At 45.1% G+C, this 16,989-nt stretch overlaps 1 protein-coding gene across 2 annotated transcripts in view; it reads left to right on the top strand.

The window, feature by feature from the left end:
- LOC130108463 (RNA-binding protein Musashi homolog 1-like) overlaps positions 1-16,989 on the top strand; it is a 27,858-nt gene continuing 10,869 nt past the window's right edge. For both annotated transcript variants that reach the window (XM_056275396.1, XM_056275397.1), the window contains exons 1-6: positions 1-83; positions 643-683; positions 1,521-1,602; positions 1,739-1,823; positions 11,957-11,998; positions 12,592-12,684. In XM_056275396.1, coding sequence (XP_056131371.1) covers positions 22-83; positions 643-683; positions 1,521-1,602; positions 1,739-1,823; positions 11,957-11,998; positions 12,592-12,684 — 405 coding nt within the window. In that variant the 5' untranslated portion in view covers positions 1-21. The remainder of the gene's footprint in view (positions 84-642; positions 684-1,520; positions 1,603-1,738; positions 1,824-11,956; positions 11,999-12,591; positions 12,685-16,989) is intronic.

Raw genomic sequence — 16,989 nt, forward strand, 5'->3', positions numbered from 1 at the left:
CGGGAATACAAGTGAAGCAGAATGGATACGGAAGGGAGCCAAAGCAGCCTGTCCTCCACGGACAACTCCCCCCACGATCCCTGGTAAAGCCTTCCCGCCGCCCGGCCTGCTCCTCAGACCGGCCCCGTTTCCGTAGGAGTTCACACTGGACTTTTTTTTAATTTATTGCGGAGCTCAGCGGAGCTGCACCGAAACAAAAGACAAGCATGCTCTTAATGCGTCCTCACTGTGTGTGTGTGCGCGCGTGTGTATGTGTGTGTGTATGTGTGTGTGTGTGTGTGCGTGCGAGAGAGCCTCTCTATCGTGGTGTAGCACTGGCGCTCACAGACGAGGCGCACGGCTCTTTTCTACTTTGTTTTTCCTCGGTTGACCAAAAAGACGTATTGCAACTTTTCCCTCGTCATCTGGAAAACGAGTCTTTTTCTCTCCCCCCTCCTCCCCCTCCTCCTCCTCTAGGGATTATAACGGCCCGAGTGGCCATCGGTGACTTCGCAACATGGCCGATATTTTCTCCTCACTTTGATGATGCTCTTGTTTTTAATCTAAGCCCCGGCAAACGCTTCGCTTCGTTGTGTGTGTTTATTAGAGTCGAATGAATGTTTCCATCTGTGTCACTCACGGCCTCTTGTCTCTTTTATTCAGCAAAATGTTCATCGGGGGTCTGAGTTGGCAGACGACACAAGGTGAGCTGTCCCGCACGGCACGCTACTTTAACAAGTCTATGGAGAAAGCCCCGGTTCTGTGCCCCCCCTTCCCCCTCCCCCCCCCGCCATGCCAGATAAGCGCAACGATTGTAGTGCAAATCGGCCCGTTTGCCAGAATAATTCCGTATGTTTCGTCCTCGGGACGCCGTCCGTACAGTTTGTGGGAGGCAGTGAATAGTTCGTGTAGCCCACGGTCTAAATCAAAGCCTCCTATTCACCAAGGATCAGCTCTTGGGATTTAGATTTGCTGAAATACTGAAGGATCGACAATGAACGTGCATATACAACTACTTGTCTGGGGGTTTGTCCCCCCCCCGGCTGCCATCACGTTATTATTAAGTGAATTCGCGGCGTATCAAATCGTCGATCGTGTATTTTGCACGCTTAGAGAACTTCGTGTCGTTTGACGCTTATAGGACCGTGTTTTGTTTTCGTCACGGCAATGCTGCACTTCTAGCTTCACTCCACTGAGCCCATTCATTTGTTAGCTAGGACCTACGAAGTCCACGTTGGGGAACACAATTTGCTCTGTGATGTAACGGCCATTATATTACGGCTGTAAGAAGCGATCGCTGTGTATCGTAGCTTTCTTTGTGGTCTGCAGGCCCTAATGGGGCTGTTATGCCGAATAGCCGAATGGCCCATCTTTGACTGAGCACTCGAAGGACACAAACACAACGTGGTCTTGCCCGACCCCATTGTTTCCGAGTCAGCGCAGCCCTTTTAGTTTTTTTTTCATCAAGGCCTCGTTCTGCGAGGCGATATTGCACGTCTTGTATTAACGTTATCGTTATGTTTGTCTCCCCCCCCCCCCAGAGGGCTTGAAGGAGTACTTCTGTAAATTTGGCGAAGTCAAAGAGTGCATGGTGATGCGGGATCCCGTTACCAAGCGGTCGAGGTAAGGGAGGCGTGAGCCCCGCCGTCCTATCACCGGCCTCTCACCACTTCGTGCTTGTGACTTTGTGTCCGCACCAGTGTTTCGGTGTAATCCTAAAATGTATATCTGCACATGTGTGCACCCTTTTTATTCACAGGGGCTTCGGGTTCGTCACATACGCAGACCAAGCTGGCGTCGACAAAGTTTTGGCGCAAAATAGACACGAACTGGACTCCAAAACGGTAAGTTTTTTGGGGGGGGGGGGGTTTGTCCCGTGATTTGTAGAGAAACCTCCATCGTCTTGCGTGACTTCTTCTTCTTTTCTTTCTTTTTTTTACATTTTCATTAAGGTTTTGGGTTCTGTGCAGTACTTTCTTTCTTTCGCGGTGCAGTTTTCCCACCGATGGCTTGTAAAAGTTAAAGAGAGTGTTCTGGAACAGTCCCACTCTCTGGCTGCTCGTTTCCCCTCCAAATCCCAGTTCAGGGCGCCAACATGAAAGCGTTCTTTCTTGCCCGTCATTGCTATGGTTACCTGGGGGACCTGAAGAGGGCAGCGGCTACTGCGCAACTCAGACTTCTGCAGGGAAAAAACAAACACACACACAAAGACAGTTCCGTTTGGTGGCAACTCTTGTCATTCCTTAAAAGAAAAAATTGGGGAGGGTAAATGATTGATGACAACTCCTGTGATGGACACTGTGAGCCCCCCCCCCCCCTCGAGATTGTCTTTTTCAACATGGCACAAGTCCCACAGTGCTGGATCAGATTTGAATCTCTGTGAAGGTGTGAGCGCTCCTGTCTTGGGTCATTTGGATGTAGGTTGTTGAAATGGAAATGATGGCGCCTTCGATAGTCCCCCCTCCCCACGCACACACACAAACACATACACAAGGTTGATTTGATAGTGAAAATCGGTGGCACAGAAAGGCAGCAGAGTGGCAGGGGTGGAGGAAGAGGTTAAATTGGCTGGTTGTCGCAGCAGGCCTGTTGCTGGGGGTGATACAAGCCACAAGAGACAGTGCTTTGACTCCAAAGCCTTATGGGATTTTCATCTCCATAACAACTTCTCAGCTTTTTATTTAACATCACCTTAGACCCAATTGTTTGATACGAGGTTTCCGACAGAGATTGTAATTGCATGTCGAACCCAAAGACATTGGTGCCTGTGTGCTGTGTTTGTGTGTGTGTGTGAGGGAGAGAGAATATCAGAGACTGTTTTGTGTGTTTTTAGGTATGATAATAAAAGTTTTATGAGTTTAAATCTTCAACGAGTAGATCAGGGAAGGATTTTGGAACTTCTGAAAAATTTAGGATAGTGAAACAGAAAAATTGGATCTCTAGAATTCAAAAGAAGTAAAAATAAAGAATAGCTGTTACTGTTTGATAGTCCCATTTACCATGAATTCATATCAAAAGGAGAACATATCAAAACCAATTGTTTTTTTGTTGTTGTTTTTTTTTTTTTTTTTTTTTTTACCTTTGACTAGCTGCCCAGGGTTATTTTTTAGGGCATTTAACTCCAAACTATGTATTGCGGTAGATGATAATTAGACATTGTGTGTTTGTGTGCGTGTGATGGTAATACTGGTTCACTGGCGTTGGCTTTCAGAAGCTCGGTTTGCCAGGACACCAGCAGGGTTAGGCGTTGCCCTATTATAAACCAAAACGTAGCACAAGGCTAAACAGTAATAACGGGAACAACTCGAATGTAATTTTGGGTTTTGGGGCTGTTGGGAAAGCGGTCTGCCTGTGAGGTATGCTGTGGTGACATCTCTCCATCCCTTTTCACGCATTTTTAATCAAGGTTAAAGATTGCCATTTTGTCCCATTTTCCATTTCTAAAAGACAGCGCAATATTTTGTACTATTTGCAAAAATAGAATTTAACATCCTACATTGTTTAGAGCTGTGACAAGTCAGAATATTTTTGCGACTTATGTCCACAATAGAAACCAAAAATGTAACTTACATAAAACGGATTGCTACGCTAGAAAAGTAGATCCACACTGCAAAACAGCTAAATTCTAAACCACAAAGACTTTTATATTTAGCTGGTTTTTCACCTGAGAAAGTAATTTCCTCATAAGTAAAGCACTTCTTAGAAGTTCACGTTTTCTTGAAACAACAGCATGGGAGGGGATAGAGCCTATGCAATCTATGTCAGGGGTGCCAAACTCAACTTTATTAAGGGCCACACTGGGAAATGAGACTCACATCATGATCCACATAAAGCCCTAAAAAAGTAAACAAAAAAATTTGCTTAGCCATCATAGTGTTCAGTCAAGCAAAATAATGCATTCTGAATACATTCTTATAAGTAGGCAACCATACAGCCAACTCACAACAGTCTGTTTCACAGACCTGAATATGACAACGCAATAGTTGTATCTAATAAAACGAAATACGTCCTGATGTAAAAGCAAAATAATGAAGCTTTAATTTTGTTCTTGCCCATATTACTGTTTAAAAAGCCCAATTATGACAACTCAATGGTTGTGTTGGACATTTTAATTAAAAATAAAAGTAAAAGGTCTTTGTTCATGTTGTTTACATGTCCCATACAGCCTAGCCTTCTGGCATGCAATCGGCTGCACATAAAACCCTAAAAATTACAAATAAACTTTGCAATCAAGCAAAATCACATGCAGCCTATTCCACAGACCTAAATATGACGCATCAATGTTGGCATGCTATTTAGCCACATGGATTGGCCTATTTCCAGCCACCAGACAACTGACATCTTTTCTTTGATGTAAGTTCATCAATGCTTGTCTTAAAGTCCTGAGCTGTAGCCACTTTCAGAATGGAGGCAAGATGTTTGTCTATGAGGCAGAGTCTATGAGAGGATTCGTTGATCTTCATCGCTGAGAACATTTGCTCACACAAATAAGTGCTCCCAATCATGCTCAGGACTTGAAGGCGGAGCTGTGGCATCGTGTTTGGGATGAATGGTGTGAATTCGCCCGCCCCAACAGAGTCAAAGCTGGCCTTCAGTGTGCCATTGCTCTGTAATTCTATCAGTTCCAACTGAAAGTGCTCTGGAGTGCTGTCCACAAATGGATCTGTAATCGTTATGGATCTGTAAAAAGCCCAAACCTAAATTTCAGAGTCTCAAAATTGGCAAATCTCCTACTGAATTCTGCTGAGTGTCTTCAGTTTTTCCGCGCACCTCTCTCCTGGGAAAGCAGTGGTAAGCACGTTTGCCACTGACTGACAGGTCGTAAAGTGAACGTAATTTCTCTGCTGCATTTGGTTCTCCCACAAATGCAGGTTTTGTTCGGAAGGCTTTCACTGCGTCATGCATATACGTGATCAGCTGTTTGCATCCCTGCAGACGGCGCACACATCTGTTTGGTTTGGCGCGTGCATTAGGCCTGTGTCACTGTGCAGACCACAGCTACAACTAGGCGGGGCAACTTATTGAGAACCTAAACTGATATGCTAGGGGCCGAATTTGGCCTGCAGGCCTTGAGTTTGGCATATGTGGTCTATGTTTTTACATGCTAACCTACATGAAAGGTAAGAAAAGAACGCGAAAGAAAGGGAGAAGGGCAAAAGGGAAGTAAAATAGATGAGAGAGGTTTGACAGAGTGATATGATGTGAAGTAAGTAAAGCATTGAATAAAGGCTAAATTTGTCGCATTGTTTTGCTAAACCACCGGTGCAAGGAAGAAGAGATCTTGGCAAATGACAGAAGTGGTCATGAATTGCATTGAATATATTGTGTCTGTCCCATAATGTGTGGAAAAATTGTAGAATAATCTAGCCATGCAAAATTTAGGCCATTGGCAAAATACTTATTTGATGCAATAATTGCAGAATTTCTGTTAATATGTGCTATACTTGAAAATTAATAGCCAATAAATAAAAGCAGGTCTTAATTTGGAGAGAGGTCTATTGAAGCTGTTTTTTTCACAAGAGGTTAGATTTCCTGTTGGTGCAGAAAAGATTGCCTTAGGGCAGTGGTGTGCTGTTGTATTATTCTGGACAGAGGAGAAGGACACAACTGGTATTTGTTTTCTTGGTGAACAGTTTTTCTGGAACCAGTTATGAGGAAGAGAAAAACATATTAGATACTTTGCAAAGTGCTCCCCGTGTTCATTCACTCGGGCACAGTCAAAAACTGTTGTTATTTTACCAAAATGTTCCATGGTAGGGCCAATAGAGTTTATAAGCGGTCTGTAATAACAAAGTGACTATCTATTTAATCTGCATTATAGTGGTTTAATGGCTAATTCGTAATTTGCATCCTCACTCATGCACTATGTGGTGGGTAATTATGAATTTCAAAGAACTGTCGATTGGTTTATTCGCAGTGTGTGAGATTCAGTATGGGTGTGTATCAAAATGACCCTGAATTCTTAGTAGGATTTTTGAAGAAAATACTATGGATTTGGCTTGAAAGAAAAATAGTGGGGGCTTATAAAAGTTAAAATTTTGTATTTAAAAGGAGAAATAACCATGTGGATGTGAAAGGCAATATTGCAAAGTTTTTTTCATACACATGCTCATTTGTTCTTGGTTTTATATTTCACGCACATAAACTAAACAACCATACTCCAAAGGAAGCATGGCAGGTGGTTGCTACTGCTTTTAGCCTGCCTGCCTGCTTGTAAATGCAGTGGTCACCAGTGGGGTGTTAACAAAGCTGCATCCGTACGCATGCTCGCCGATGACGTAGACTAGCGTCAGGCTCTATGAACTGATCCACAAGGACCGCTCGTGCTAAAGCCAGCAATGGCTAGTGGTTCAAGGCCTAGGCAGTGGTGCTACATGCTAGTGCTAGCTCCTAGCTGTCTGGAGATTTGCTGTTAATGCTGACGTGGACAAGACAGGAGGGGGGGGATGGGAAGGGATGGAAGGGAAAGACACACAGCCTATCTCTCCTGTGCTGTAATTAGTATAGATCGCAGAAGCAACTGATCGGATTGGAGGAAACAAACTGGATTGGGCTTCCGAGGTATAGCCACTGAGCTGAGGCTAAAGCCTGGACATGTCCCATAGTTGGATGCAGACACACTTCATACCACATGTGTGTATGCACATACACACACACACACTCATTAAACACACATATACACAGACACACAATAACTCCAGCAAGCCGTTCTAGCAGGGTCGTAGGGTAAGGGTTGGGGGTTCCTCATTAGAGAGCTTCGTTTACTAATTAGAGTGCCATTGTTCAGCTGTGCAGATTGACCCGGTTGGCCTGGGCCCAAACCGTCTCTCTCTCTCTCTCTCTCTCTCTCTCTCTCTCTCTCTCTCTCTCTCTCTCTCTCTCTCTCTGTTTCTCTTGTCTCTTTCTCTGTCAATGCACTTACATTCAAATTCATTTTGTCGCCTTCTCTCTTCATTACATTTTGCTCTTATTAAATGTATTATATCACTATAAAAGCGTAGTCCACAGTGCTTCCTATCTAACCCGGTGTTGTGTGGAGGGTCAGTGGATGCTGTCTGGGGCGGATGTGTGGTGTGTCATCAGAGCTTACATTTGGGTGTATTTGGCTTTGTTTTGCTGTGTATATGTTGATAAGCCTCTCGTTTTTTCTCGGGAGAGGTTGTGGCGTGTGTGTGTGTGTGTGTGAGTGACATGGACAAGACAGGAGAGGGGGATGGAAAGGGATGGGAGGGAAAGACACACAGCCTACCTCTCCTGTGCTGTAATTAGTATAGATCTCAAAAGCAGCTAATCGGATTGGAGGAAACAAACTGGATTGGGCTTCCGAGGTATAGCCACTGAGCTGAGGCTAAAGTCTGGACATGTCCCAAAGTTGGATGCAGACACACTTCATACCACATGTGTGTACGCATGCACATGCACACAAACATATACACAGACACACAATTACTCCAGCAAGCCGTTCTAGCAGGGTCGTAGGGTAAGGGTTTGGGGTTCCTCATTAGTGAGCTTCGTTTACTAATCACAGTGCCATTGTTCAGCTTTGCAGATTGACCCTGTCTGCCTGGGCCCAAACCAAGTCTCTCTCTCTCTCTCTCTCTCTCTCTCTCTCTCTCTCTCGCCTTTCATATTTGGTCTCCTTCTCTCTTCATTACATTTTGCTCATATTAAATGTATTATATCACTATAAAAGCATAGTCCACAGTGCTTCCTATCTAACCCGGTGTTGTGTGGAGGGTCAGTGGATGCTGTCTGGGGAGGATGTGCAGTGTGTCGTCAAGAGTTTACATTTGTGTGCATTTGACTTTGTTTTGCTGTGTATGTGTTGATAAGCCTCTCATTTTTTCCTTGGGAGAGGTTGTGGTGTGTCTGTGTGTGTGTCTGTGTTTGGGCATGTCCTTCTGTTTGTTTGTATGTGTCTCTTTGTAGCTTCATACGCTACATGTGAACTGTGTTTTGTTATATAGGTGTGTGTGTGTGTGTGTGTGTGTGTGTGTGTGTGTGTTTACACCGTTTTATATGGGTTGTTAAGTCTGCTCATGTGTGTACACATGCATGTGCATGTACGTATGTGTGCATGCAATGCGTGTCTGTGGGGGTAGCAGGGGTGCCCCTGTTCCTCTATGGGCCCATCTGTTTTGTCCTCTTTGTCCTGTTAATTAATGAAATCAGAGGGGCTGCCTGCTGGGACGGCCCCACTGCACCGCGCCACACTGGACAGGCCCACTTTCTCATGGGCTGGCTCGCTGTTAACCAGATGCATGTCTTCCTTTATGCCCGCTCTCTACCTCTCTTGCTCTCTACCTCTCTTGCTCTCTACCTCTCTTGCTCTCTCTCTCTCTCTCTCTCTCTCTCTCTCTCTCTCTCTCTCTCTCTCTCTCTCTCTCTATCTATTTCGTCCATTTTGTTTGTCTGTTTTGTTTGGCTCTTCAATCAGTCTGTCATTGCAACTTGTTATCCGTCCTGTGTTTTATCCTGTTGTAATGTTGTATTTTTATGTCTGTTTATCACCTCATTTAAACACCTTGGCCTTTCTTGCTCTCTTGACTTTACTCTCCACTGTAGCTTTTATTTCCACTTCTCGCTCGCTCAAGTCCTCTCCTCCGAACACATTTGCATACACACGAGGCTGTAGCTTGGACACAAGTACGTTTTCTTTGGTAAGAATTTGCTAGTAATGTGGCTGGTTGGACTATATAGCAGCCTGTCTCTTTGGGCCGGTGTCATGCCATCTCATCTAAAAGTGTGGTTGTGTTATTTTTCTAATTCTCCTTGCCCTGGATTTTTGTAAATCGAATGATTTGACCAACTTTTGCTTTTTTTTCTTCTTTCAGTTTATTACACTGGTGGACAGGCTGGGCCATGTGAGGTGACTATGGGATGTAGAATAGTTTAGCTTAACCACTAAAATCATATTCTAGCCTCAAATACAGCTATGCTACTTAAAATCAGTAGAGATCGGCTGTCACGAAGCAGGATGGACAAGTCAGTCGGACCATTTCATGCAAACTCAGTCATAAGTCTTTCCCAAGTGCCGAAAGAAAACGGACAAATCCCCCTTCTTCTTTTTTTTTTACTTTACCCCAGACTGGCTACCTTTTCAGTCAATTTGATTGGGCTGTTGTCTTCACGTCACGGCATCACTTCTGAAATTTCAAGCCTTTCCACCAAAGGAACAAAAGATCTATCTCTGAGTGTTGCAAACAATGAACTGGCAGAGTGATTTTATTTTTGCTTTGTGGCCTATCTGTCTTCTCTGAGGTTAACCTGCCATCCTAGCATGCAGTGTTTCTGATAGATGCTTAGGCCTCGTTTTGTAAAACCTGCTCCATCCTGCACACGAAACTGGATGTAGAAGCTACACACGGTAGTTTGGGCTTAAGTGGAATTATTTTTAACAGCATGACAAGTGACATAGCTGAGTTAGCGCTACTGTAGACCTTGCACCGGGTCCTGATTAGTCCGTTTGGTAGCCTTCTTGTTCATTAGATTATAGTCTTCATCAGTTGAGTACATGAAACATGGATGTTCTGCAAATGTTTAAAGAGTGGCGGCATTTTTTTTCTTAAGTCAAAATTCAACCGGTTACGACATGCAATAATGGGACACAGCTCACAATTTGTTCATTGCAGTTGCACATGGTACCACAAGTATGAAATAGACCCTTTATAATCCTTGTATTGTGAATGCTGCATTTTTTTTATGTATGTATTTTACTGACAGTATTGTTTGCCACATTTATGGCGGAAGGTTACCACAGTAAATATATTAGACAATGAACTCTGTCTTGTCTCATTGTAGCATCAGCACAACTCGTGTCCCTTTGTTCTGGCTCAGCAGTTAAGGTGAAGGGCCCTCAACGGGAGCCAGAAGTCCGTTACTGTCTTAAGTCCGCCCCTCTACCTCCTTACCTTACGCTAGGCTAGCAACAAGTCACATAGACAATGTCGCCTGTGTTCGAGTCGCAAAGTCTAGACCGCACATTTTCATGTGTGAGAATAAAAGTGTTAATGTGTTCAGAAAGAAACATTTTACAATACTGTGTAATATGATATCATGTTTGTACAATGCTGGCTACAGCAGTACTCCCTCATCATGTGCCTATGCCTTTATTTTCAATCCTTTAGAGTCCGATTCAGCCTATTCTGTCTCAAATGTCACACAGTAGAAGTGAATACTAGACATATATATATTGTGTTTGTCTGGGGCAACTGTGCGTCAGGTTATCCCATATGCTCTTGAATAGCTGGGGAAAAAAACCCCCCTTTTTTTGGGGGGGGGGTCTGTTAAAGCACTTTTAAAAAAAATCTTTCCTGCTAATTTAAGCTTTGTCTCATTTTCAATTAAGCGACACCAAGCCACTAATGTGTGACGTTAAATGTGGAAAACTTTGCAGTCTTCCTGTGCAGATTACAGCGTGGCCTTGTTTGCTGGAGCTGTAATACTGTTGTAGTACTTAGATGGGGCGGGGGGGGGGGCTTCGAGTGTCCTTGTCAACATTGTCTCTGTGTTAAGACCAGCTGGAGGTGACATGGCTCCTCTTGTCTTTGTCCTACTTCAAGGTGCAAAGACACCCGCCCCCACACACACACACGCCCGCCAAGGATTTTGCCCCTGCTTTTTTTGCTGCTTTGGTGTTTTGCCCGTAAAACTAGTTTCAAATCTTGTGCCATTAACGTGCCACGTGTGATATTTAGTTCTGTCGGTGTGTAATTATGCAGGCAGTAATTGGTATGTTTATTTCGTTAAGTTTATTGATAGTTATTTCCAGCTGTTTGAGTGTACCTTTGTAGGTGCTAACATCAGCCTGTCAGAGCTGCCCTATTTGTGTCTTGGGGGGTTAACACATGCCATTATCTGAGCAAAGATGGGATTCTTAAGTCTGTAACACAACACAAGGTCTTGTATTATAAACTCTTTATTCTCACTGGCTGGAGTCAAGATTATCATGAAATTCCACACAAGTTTCAGATGCTAGGCCGGCCTTTGCATATTGAGCATTATTAAAGGCCAGCTCATTCAAAATTCATTACGTTCTAATTTTATCTGTAACCTTGACGACTGATGACATTTCACTGGGGCAAAAAAAAATATGGGTACAGTAAAATCTGGCTAATCCAAAATGGAGGAAGCCTGTGCATTTAGAAAAAGAAAAAAAAAGTCCAAAATGTACTGTGATGACTGTGTATTTGAAAATACCCCGTCAGATTTGTGGCGTCGGTGAGATTGGAGGTATATTTCAAAACAAACTCAATGCAGAAATTCAAATAGTTTTAGCAACCAGTTAAACACATCCGTGTCCTCTTGCATATTCTTGCACCTCCAGTCCGTTTGTTTGGTCGGTCTGTTTTGGATTTTTGAGGTTTGCATAAATTAGGTTCTCCTGTATATCCACAAAAATTTAAGGCAGTTTTTTTATTACCAGGTAGTGTAAAAGGTTTCTCAAGGAAACCAGAAACAAATGCTCTGTGCTTATATGCTACTTTTATCGATCCCCGTTAGGAAATTGTCTCTGCACTTGGCCACCTCCGCAGGGAGGCCAAGCACAAGGTCAGCTGCACAACAGATTTTGCTCAAGGACACTTGGAGCCGTGTGGCTGCGTGCCTGCACGGGGGGCTCGGACAGGAAGGGCAGTTCCTCTACTAACTATCACAGTTTGCTAAGTGTAGTAATGTTGCTATCCTCCAGAGCCGCTCGTATACATCTAGCTACCATTGTTCTCGAGAGTCACCTCATCTTTCACCTCTTTGGAAATGAATAGTCGTCACACTCATAGATCGGCCGTGCCACCCTACTAAAATCCTCATTGAAACAGCAATAGAACTTATCATTAATACTTGGGCCGCTTGAAACTGTTTGCATCGTTGTCATCATGTAATATGCGAGTGTCCGTGACAGTGAGTGAGCTTTAAAAAGGAAGCGACGCTTCGCCTTCTGTGTTCCTCACGTTCTTCCTTCCCTCTCTCTCCTCTTTAGATTGACCCAAAGGTGGCGTTCCCCCGTCGTGCCCAGCCCAAGGTGAGTCTGGCTCGAAAGAGTTAATGTCAAGACCGAGTAGTGATGATGTCATGTGTGTCACTCCTAATCACCCAGCTGCAGTAGGCTGGATTTAGAGTCAGACACGTGACCAAGGTGGGGCAGCAATCTACTTGTGCGCCCTGACACTGTGACCCTCTACCCTGACCCGACCGTCAATACTATCAGCAGGCTGCCTCAAATACACACACACACACACACACACACACACAAATTGGCCTTGTTGACAGCCACTAGTGTGGCTGCATGTTTGCCTAATTACAGACATGCCCACAAATACTCTGTACACTCATATCTTAATCCACTACATGTTTTGCAGCACTTATTACACTTATCCATGTGTCTGCGGTTGCACGAGAGGATATCTTTTGCATGTGTTTTTTTTTTCCACTCCCCCCTTAAAATGTTGCGGCTTTCAAACTGAATTGAACGAGGTTGAAAGCTGAATAGTGTACACAGAAATCTCGAAAGATTAGATAAACACTAACAAACACAAGTCTCTTTATCGCCAGCATCTCCCCCTTGACTAATGTGATTAGTGGTAATGATGGCCTCTTCTTTTTCCATGCTGCTAGTTGGTGACCAGGACAAAGAAGATCTTTGTCGGAGGACTGTCAGTTAATACCACCATCGAAGATGTGAAGCAGTACTTTGACCAGTTTGGAAAGGTAAGTCACATTAGTGCGGGGCACCGAGCGCCACACAATGTTCTGTTTATTTGCATCCATCATATACCATTACATGTTAACGGAGACCCCCCTCATTTCTCATTCGGTCCCATTTTCCCTCTTTACACAGTTAATGCGAGGCAAAATGGGGGATGTAGAAAGTCAGCCTAGTCTTAAGAGAAAATTTTTTAAGAAGATAAAGAGGGCAAATGAGGGGAGGTGAAAGAGACAGCTTTTGGGAGAATGGCAAGGAAAAGGCTGCTTGGGCGTCAATTGTTCCGCTCTGTCAGACACCGTATTAGGTTGCGTGGTGTTTTTGTTTATCTGTTGTGCTGGCTGTTCTGCGGTTGTCGTATACAAGTGCTCTTGGGTTCTGCATTGGATTCGGATGAAATTCGGTCAAAAGGCAAACGCACACTGAGGAGAGAGGACGAGTGGCCTGGGAGGGGGGGGGGGAGTAAGAGGGGAAAGAGATGGAGAGGGTCGAAAGGCAAGAAAGGACCCTCCCGTAGAAAGAGCAGGAGGGAACAGGGAAAGTTTGAAGGGCAGGAAAAATGTGCTCAGAGGAATGTTGAGATGACCTTAGCTGACGAGGACAGACGAGCAACAGATTGATAAGGAAGTAACGTGCCACATTTTGCACTGCCGTTCTGTGTTATATCGTGTCTTATATATTCGATTTGGTTTTTTTTTTTACTTTGGACTTAACTTCCAGGTTTCAGGATAGGGATAAACGGAGGACAGGGGGAGTTTCCAAAGTGAAACGGGGAGCTAGAGAGGGAGCTGGAGAGTTAAAGTTGGACCCGAGGCCCTAAAGAGAAGTGCTGTTAGTTTGGGGCTCCAGTATTAACTAATCTAATGCAACAGCTGCTCCTGCTATAGACCCCCTCCATCGGCACAACCTCAGACACTGACTCCCCCTCTCCTCCCATATACAAACACACCCTGCTCCTGTCCCCACTCCGCCTGTTGCCGTGGCGACCCGCTTTTGCCTATTGTCCTGCTGTAATTCTGTTTTTTTTCTCCTCCAAACATTTTTGTGAGAAGTGCGTTTTTGCATGGATGGGACATGTGTGTGTGTGTGTGTGTGCGTACGAGTGAAAGCGTGACAGTGGGATTGCAATGGCAGTGAAGGCTTGGACACACACACACACACACACACACAAAGACACTCTGTCATCCAGCTGTCACACACACTCAGTGTCTGGTTCTACTCTTGTTTAGCAGCATAATGTCCAAAAATGATCACTTTTGGTCTAATGGGTTGGAAGAATTAAGCTGCAGCCTTAGCAGCTTTTCGTGTCCCGAGCCACCATTTTTCTTCAGCTGTTCGCCTCAGCAGTGGTCTGACTCATATCTGAGATACTGTAATATTACAGGAATTTGAATATTTGTAAAACGTCTCCCCCACACCTGTCTGTGGATCCTGGTCAACCCGGGTCACATTTGCGGGCCAGCATACAGTTAAAATCAGCTCGGGCTGAACAGTGTGGCTTTGCGACACCGCTGCTTGATTCGCGACGGTATGGTTGGTGGGAATGGATTCCTGCTAGGCCGTACACTTCGACCAGCGGTGGCCACAGCACTGCGAGATGCCCGGAGAATATCGAAAGAATAGAAAACGCGTAAGCTGCTCTCTCAGATCAGGGCTGATAGCGCCAATCCCACAGTGCATTCCTGCCGAGCAGGGGGTACTTTGTGTTTATTATCTGAGCCTGGTTACAACGTGGAGGCTTGGATGGAAGTAAGACTCAGTGTCCTGTTTATTTTCTATTTAAGTGGGGCCGCTCTAAGAAAGAAAAAAGAAAGGGGGGGAAAAAAGTGCTACACTTGCCCTTCAACACTTGGACAGGTGTTGAAGATTATGTACTTGAAGTCTGTGTTTACCAGTACGGATCTGTGTTCAAAGCATCTGGCTAGATTCGGATCAGTGTTGTGGTCCGAACCGAGGCATCACAGTCAAAGACCAGGTGCTCCTGCATGGTTTCTCCACCTGAACAAATCTGCATTTCCACGGCTCAGCCCCGATAGGCCAGTCAGGACATAGCAGCCTTGTTTGTGCCAAATTTCCAAGGTAAAGGCCTAGCGACTGTACAGCTTACAGCATAACCCGTGGGGATGTGGAGTCTCCCTTCCTAACTTAAAATCAGGCACAGGAACTGGTTGGCTTGGTTTGCTTTTCTTGATTTCAGTCCATTTTTTGGTTACATAGCTCTCAGTATTCTTTTGAAAAATCGAATTGTTTTCTTTCACTTGACCCTTGCTTTTTATTTTGTGTTCCTGATCACATCCAAGAAAATGATCGCTTGGGTATTTCGCATATCCCGGTGTGTCAGAATCCCTTTCTCAAACATTTGCTTTGATGTGAGAGAACGGGCCAGAGCAGGCGAGCAGCAAAGATGGTGGACGAGGTGAAAAACAAGGCGCGTAAAAGGACAGAAGGGAAAAGTTGGGACTCCACTCACCCATGCGAGCTGGCGATTATGAGGCTTGACTGAACACTTTGTCTGTTGCCCCGGATAGAGAGATGGTCAGAGAGAGAGAGAGAGAGATGAGAGAGGGGAGAAAGAAAAAAGGGACAAAGTGGAAGACAGTGAGGAGAGAATATGAATGCCACCTTTCATAACGTCGAAGGAATATTTTGGCCACTTTGGTACTGGACCTGCCGACCGGCGGGTTTTTTGTCGAGACAAAAGGCTGCATGCCTCACCGATAAACAAGGCATTTTTAACTGCTCCAGAAATCAGACGGGATCACTGTTGACTCCTATGTCAGTACTTGGTAGAACGTAGGCAAATCATGAGAACACGACCTTAACATTCCTCCACTCTTCAGATGCACACCGAGCAGCCAGCGGCTGAGCTGCTACTAAGTCCATCTCAGACCCCTATAGCTATCCAATCAGATTGTCTTACAGCATCCTGGGCCGCGGACATTGGAGATCGTTTTCTTTATTGGTTCTGTCAAGGGCAAGAGGCTAGCGTATGACCACGGCATAAGCTAAAACACGTGACCGAGCCCCACGCTAACACGCTACACATACGCGTACCAGCAAGGCAGGCGAGGCCAAGGCTGAGTGAGCGCACAACATGGCAGCGCACATATGTCTGTTTGCCTTTGCGTGTTGGTAAACTGGGTTTCGACTGCGGTGTGCTCGAACACATTCCCGCGCGCAGTGTTAACCAAGAGTCGTCGTCCAGAATAGACGTTGGTAATGCTAACAGGAGCCTGGTTGAGCTTGTAACTTTACCCTTATGATAACATGTTAGCTCGCAGCAGCTGTCTACTTACTTTCCCGATCCCTTGCTCTCTGCTGTGTCACTGAGTTTTGAAGACCGGAAGAGATAAAGTATGTTTGTGTGGGGGATGGGGGGGGGCATATTGGGTAGGGGGTTTCATAAGCAGAATATAGGGTAGCAAAAGGAGGGGGGGCAGAGTGTGTTGGTGTTTTATTCTATATGTTGAGTGGGATGAGAGCCCGGAGGAGGGACGAGGAGACCAGTTCAGTTGGTCTACTGATCACAGTGCCAACCTTGACCTTTTCCATGCTCACCATCACCACTCTGGCAAGGAAAATCCCCCCAATTTTTCCACTCTGTCACAGATATAAGTACACACCCATCCACACACACACACACACACACACACACACACACACGGTATTTGTTCCCTAGCACAGATCAAACTTGGGGACGTAGATGTGTTTATCATCAGAAGTAAAGGTTAGAAATCGGATGGCCTGGTCACTCAGAGCCTTACGCCACTCATGTTACACTAGCTTGAGTTTCAATGCTGTTGGCTAATGAAAATAACTATGTAGTCATACTCCACATGTGTCTGTGACTGTGAATGTGAGGCAGAGAGGGAAAACTAGGCCGAGGCACGGCGTTCTGTGTTGCGGGGGTTTTTTTTTTGTTGCAAGATGTAATAATTTCCCCTCTTCTCCACCGTGTTTTCATCAGGTTACCGCTCATCAGCACGGTGGGTATTTTCACAGCAGTGCCTCATCACGCCGCCGGTTTGTGCAGAGGCAGCTTTCCTCCGAGTGAAGGACGCGCGAGGGAGAGGGGGAGCGGTGGGGGAGGAGGGGGCTGAACAGGGCATTGGAGAGAGCAGAAGAGGGGAAAGTGGAGGGAGAGGAAGAACGAAAGGAGAGCATGTTGACAAAACCCCCGCTTCACCCTTCCGACCTTTCTCTCTCTCGCCCTCTCTCTTGCTCTCTTGCTCTCTCACCTGTCAAAGTATCCACTGACAGACTTTGTAACTTCTCTCAAAAAAAATAAATCTTCCATCTACTTGTTTTTA

This window comes from Lampris incognitus, chromosome 2 (assembly GCF_029633865.1).
Source record: "Lampris incognitus isolate fLamInc1 chromosome 2, fLamInc1.hap2, whole genome shotgun sequence".
Lineage (NCBI taxonomy): Eukaryota > Metazoa > Chordata > Actinopteri > Lampriformes > Lampridae > Lampris > Lampris incognitus.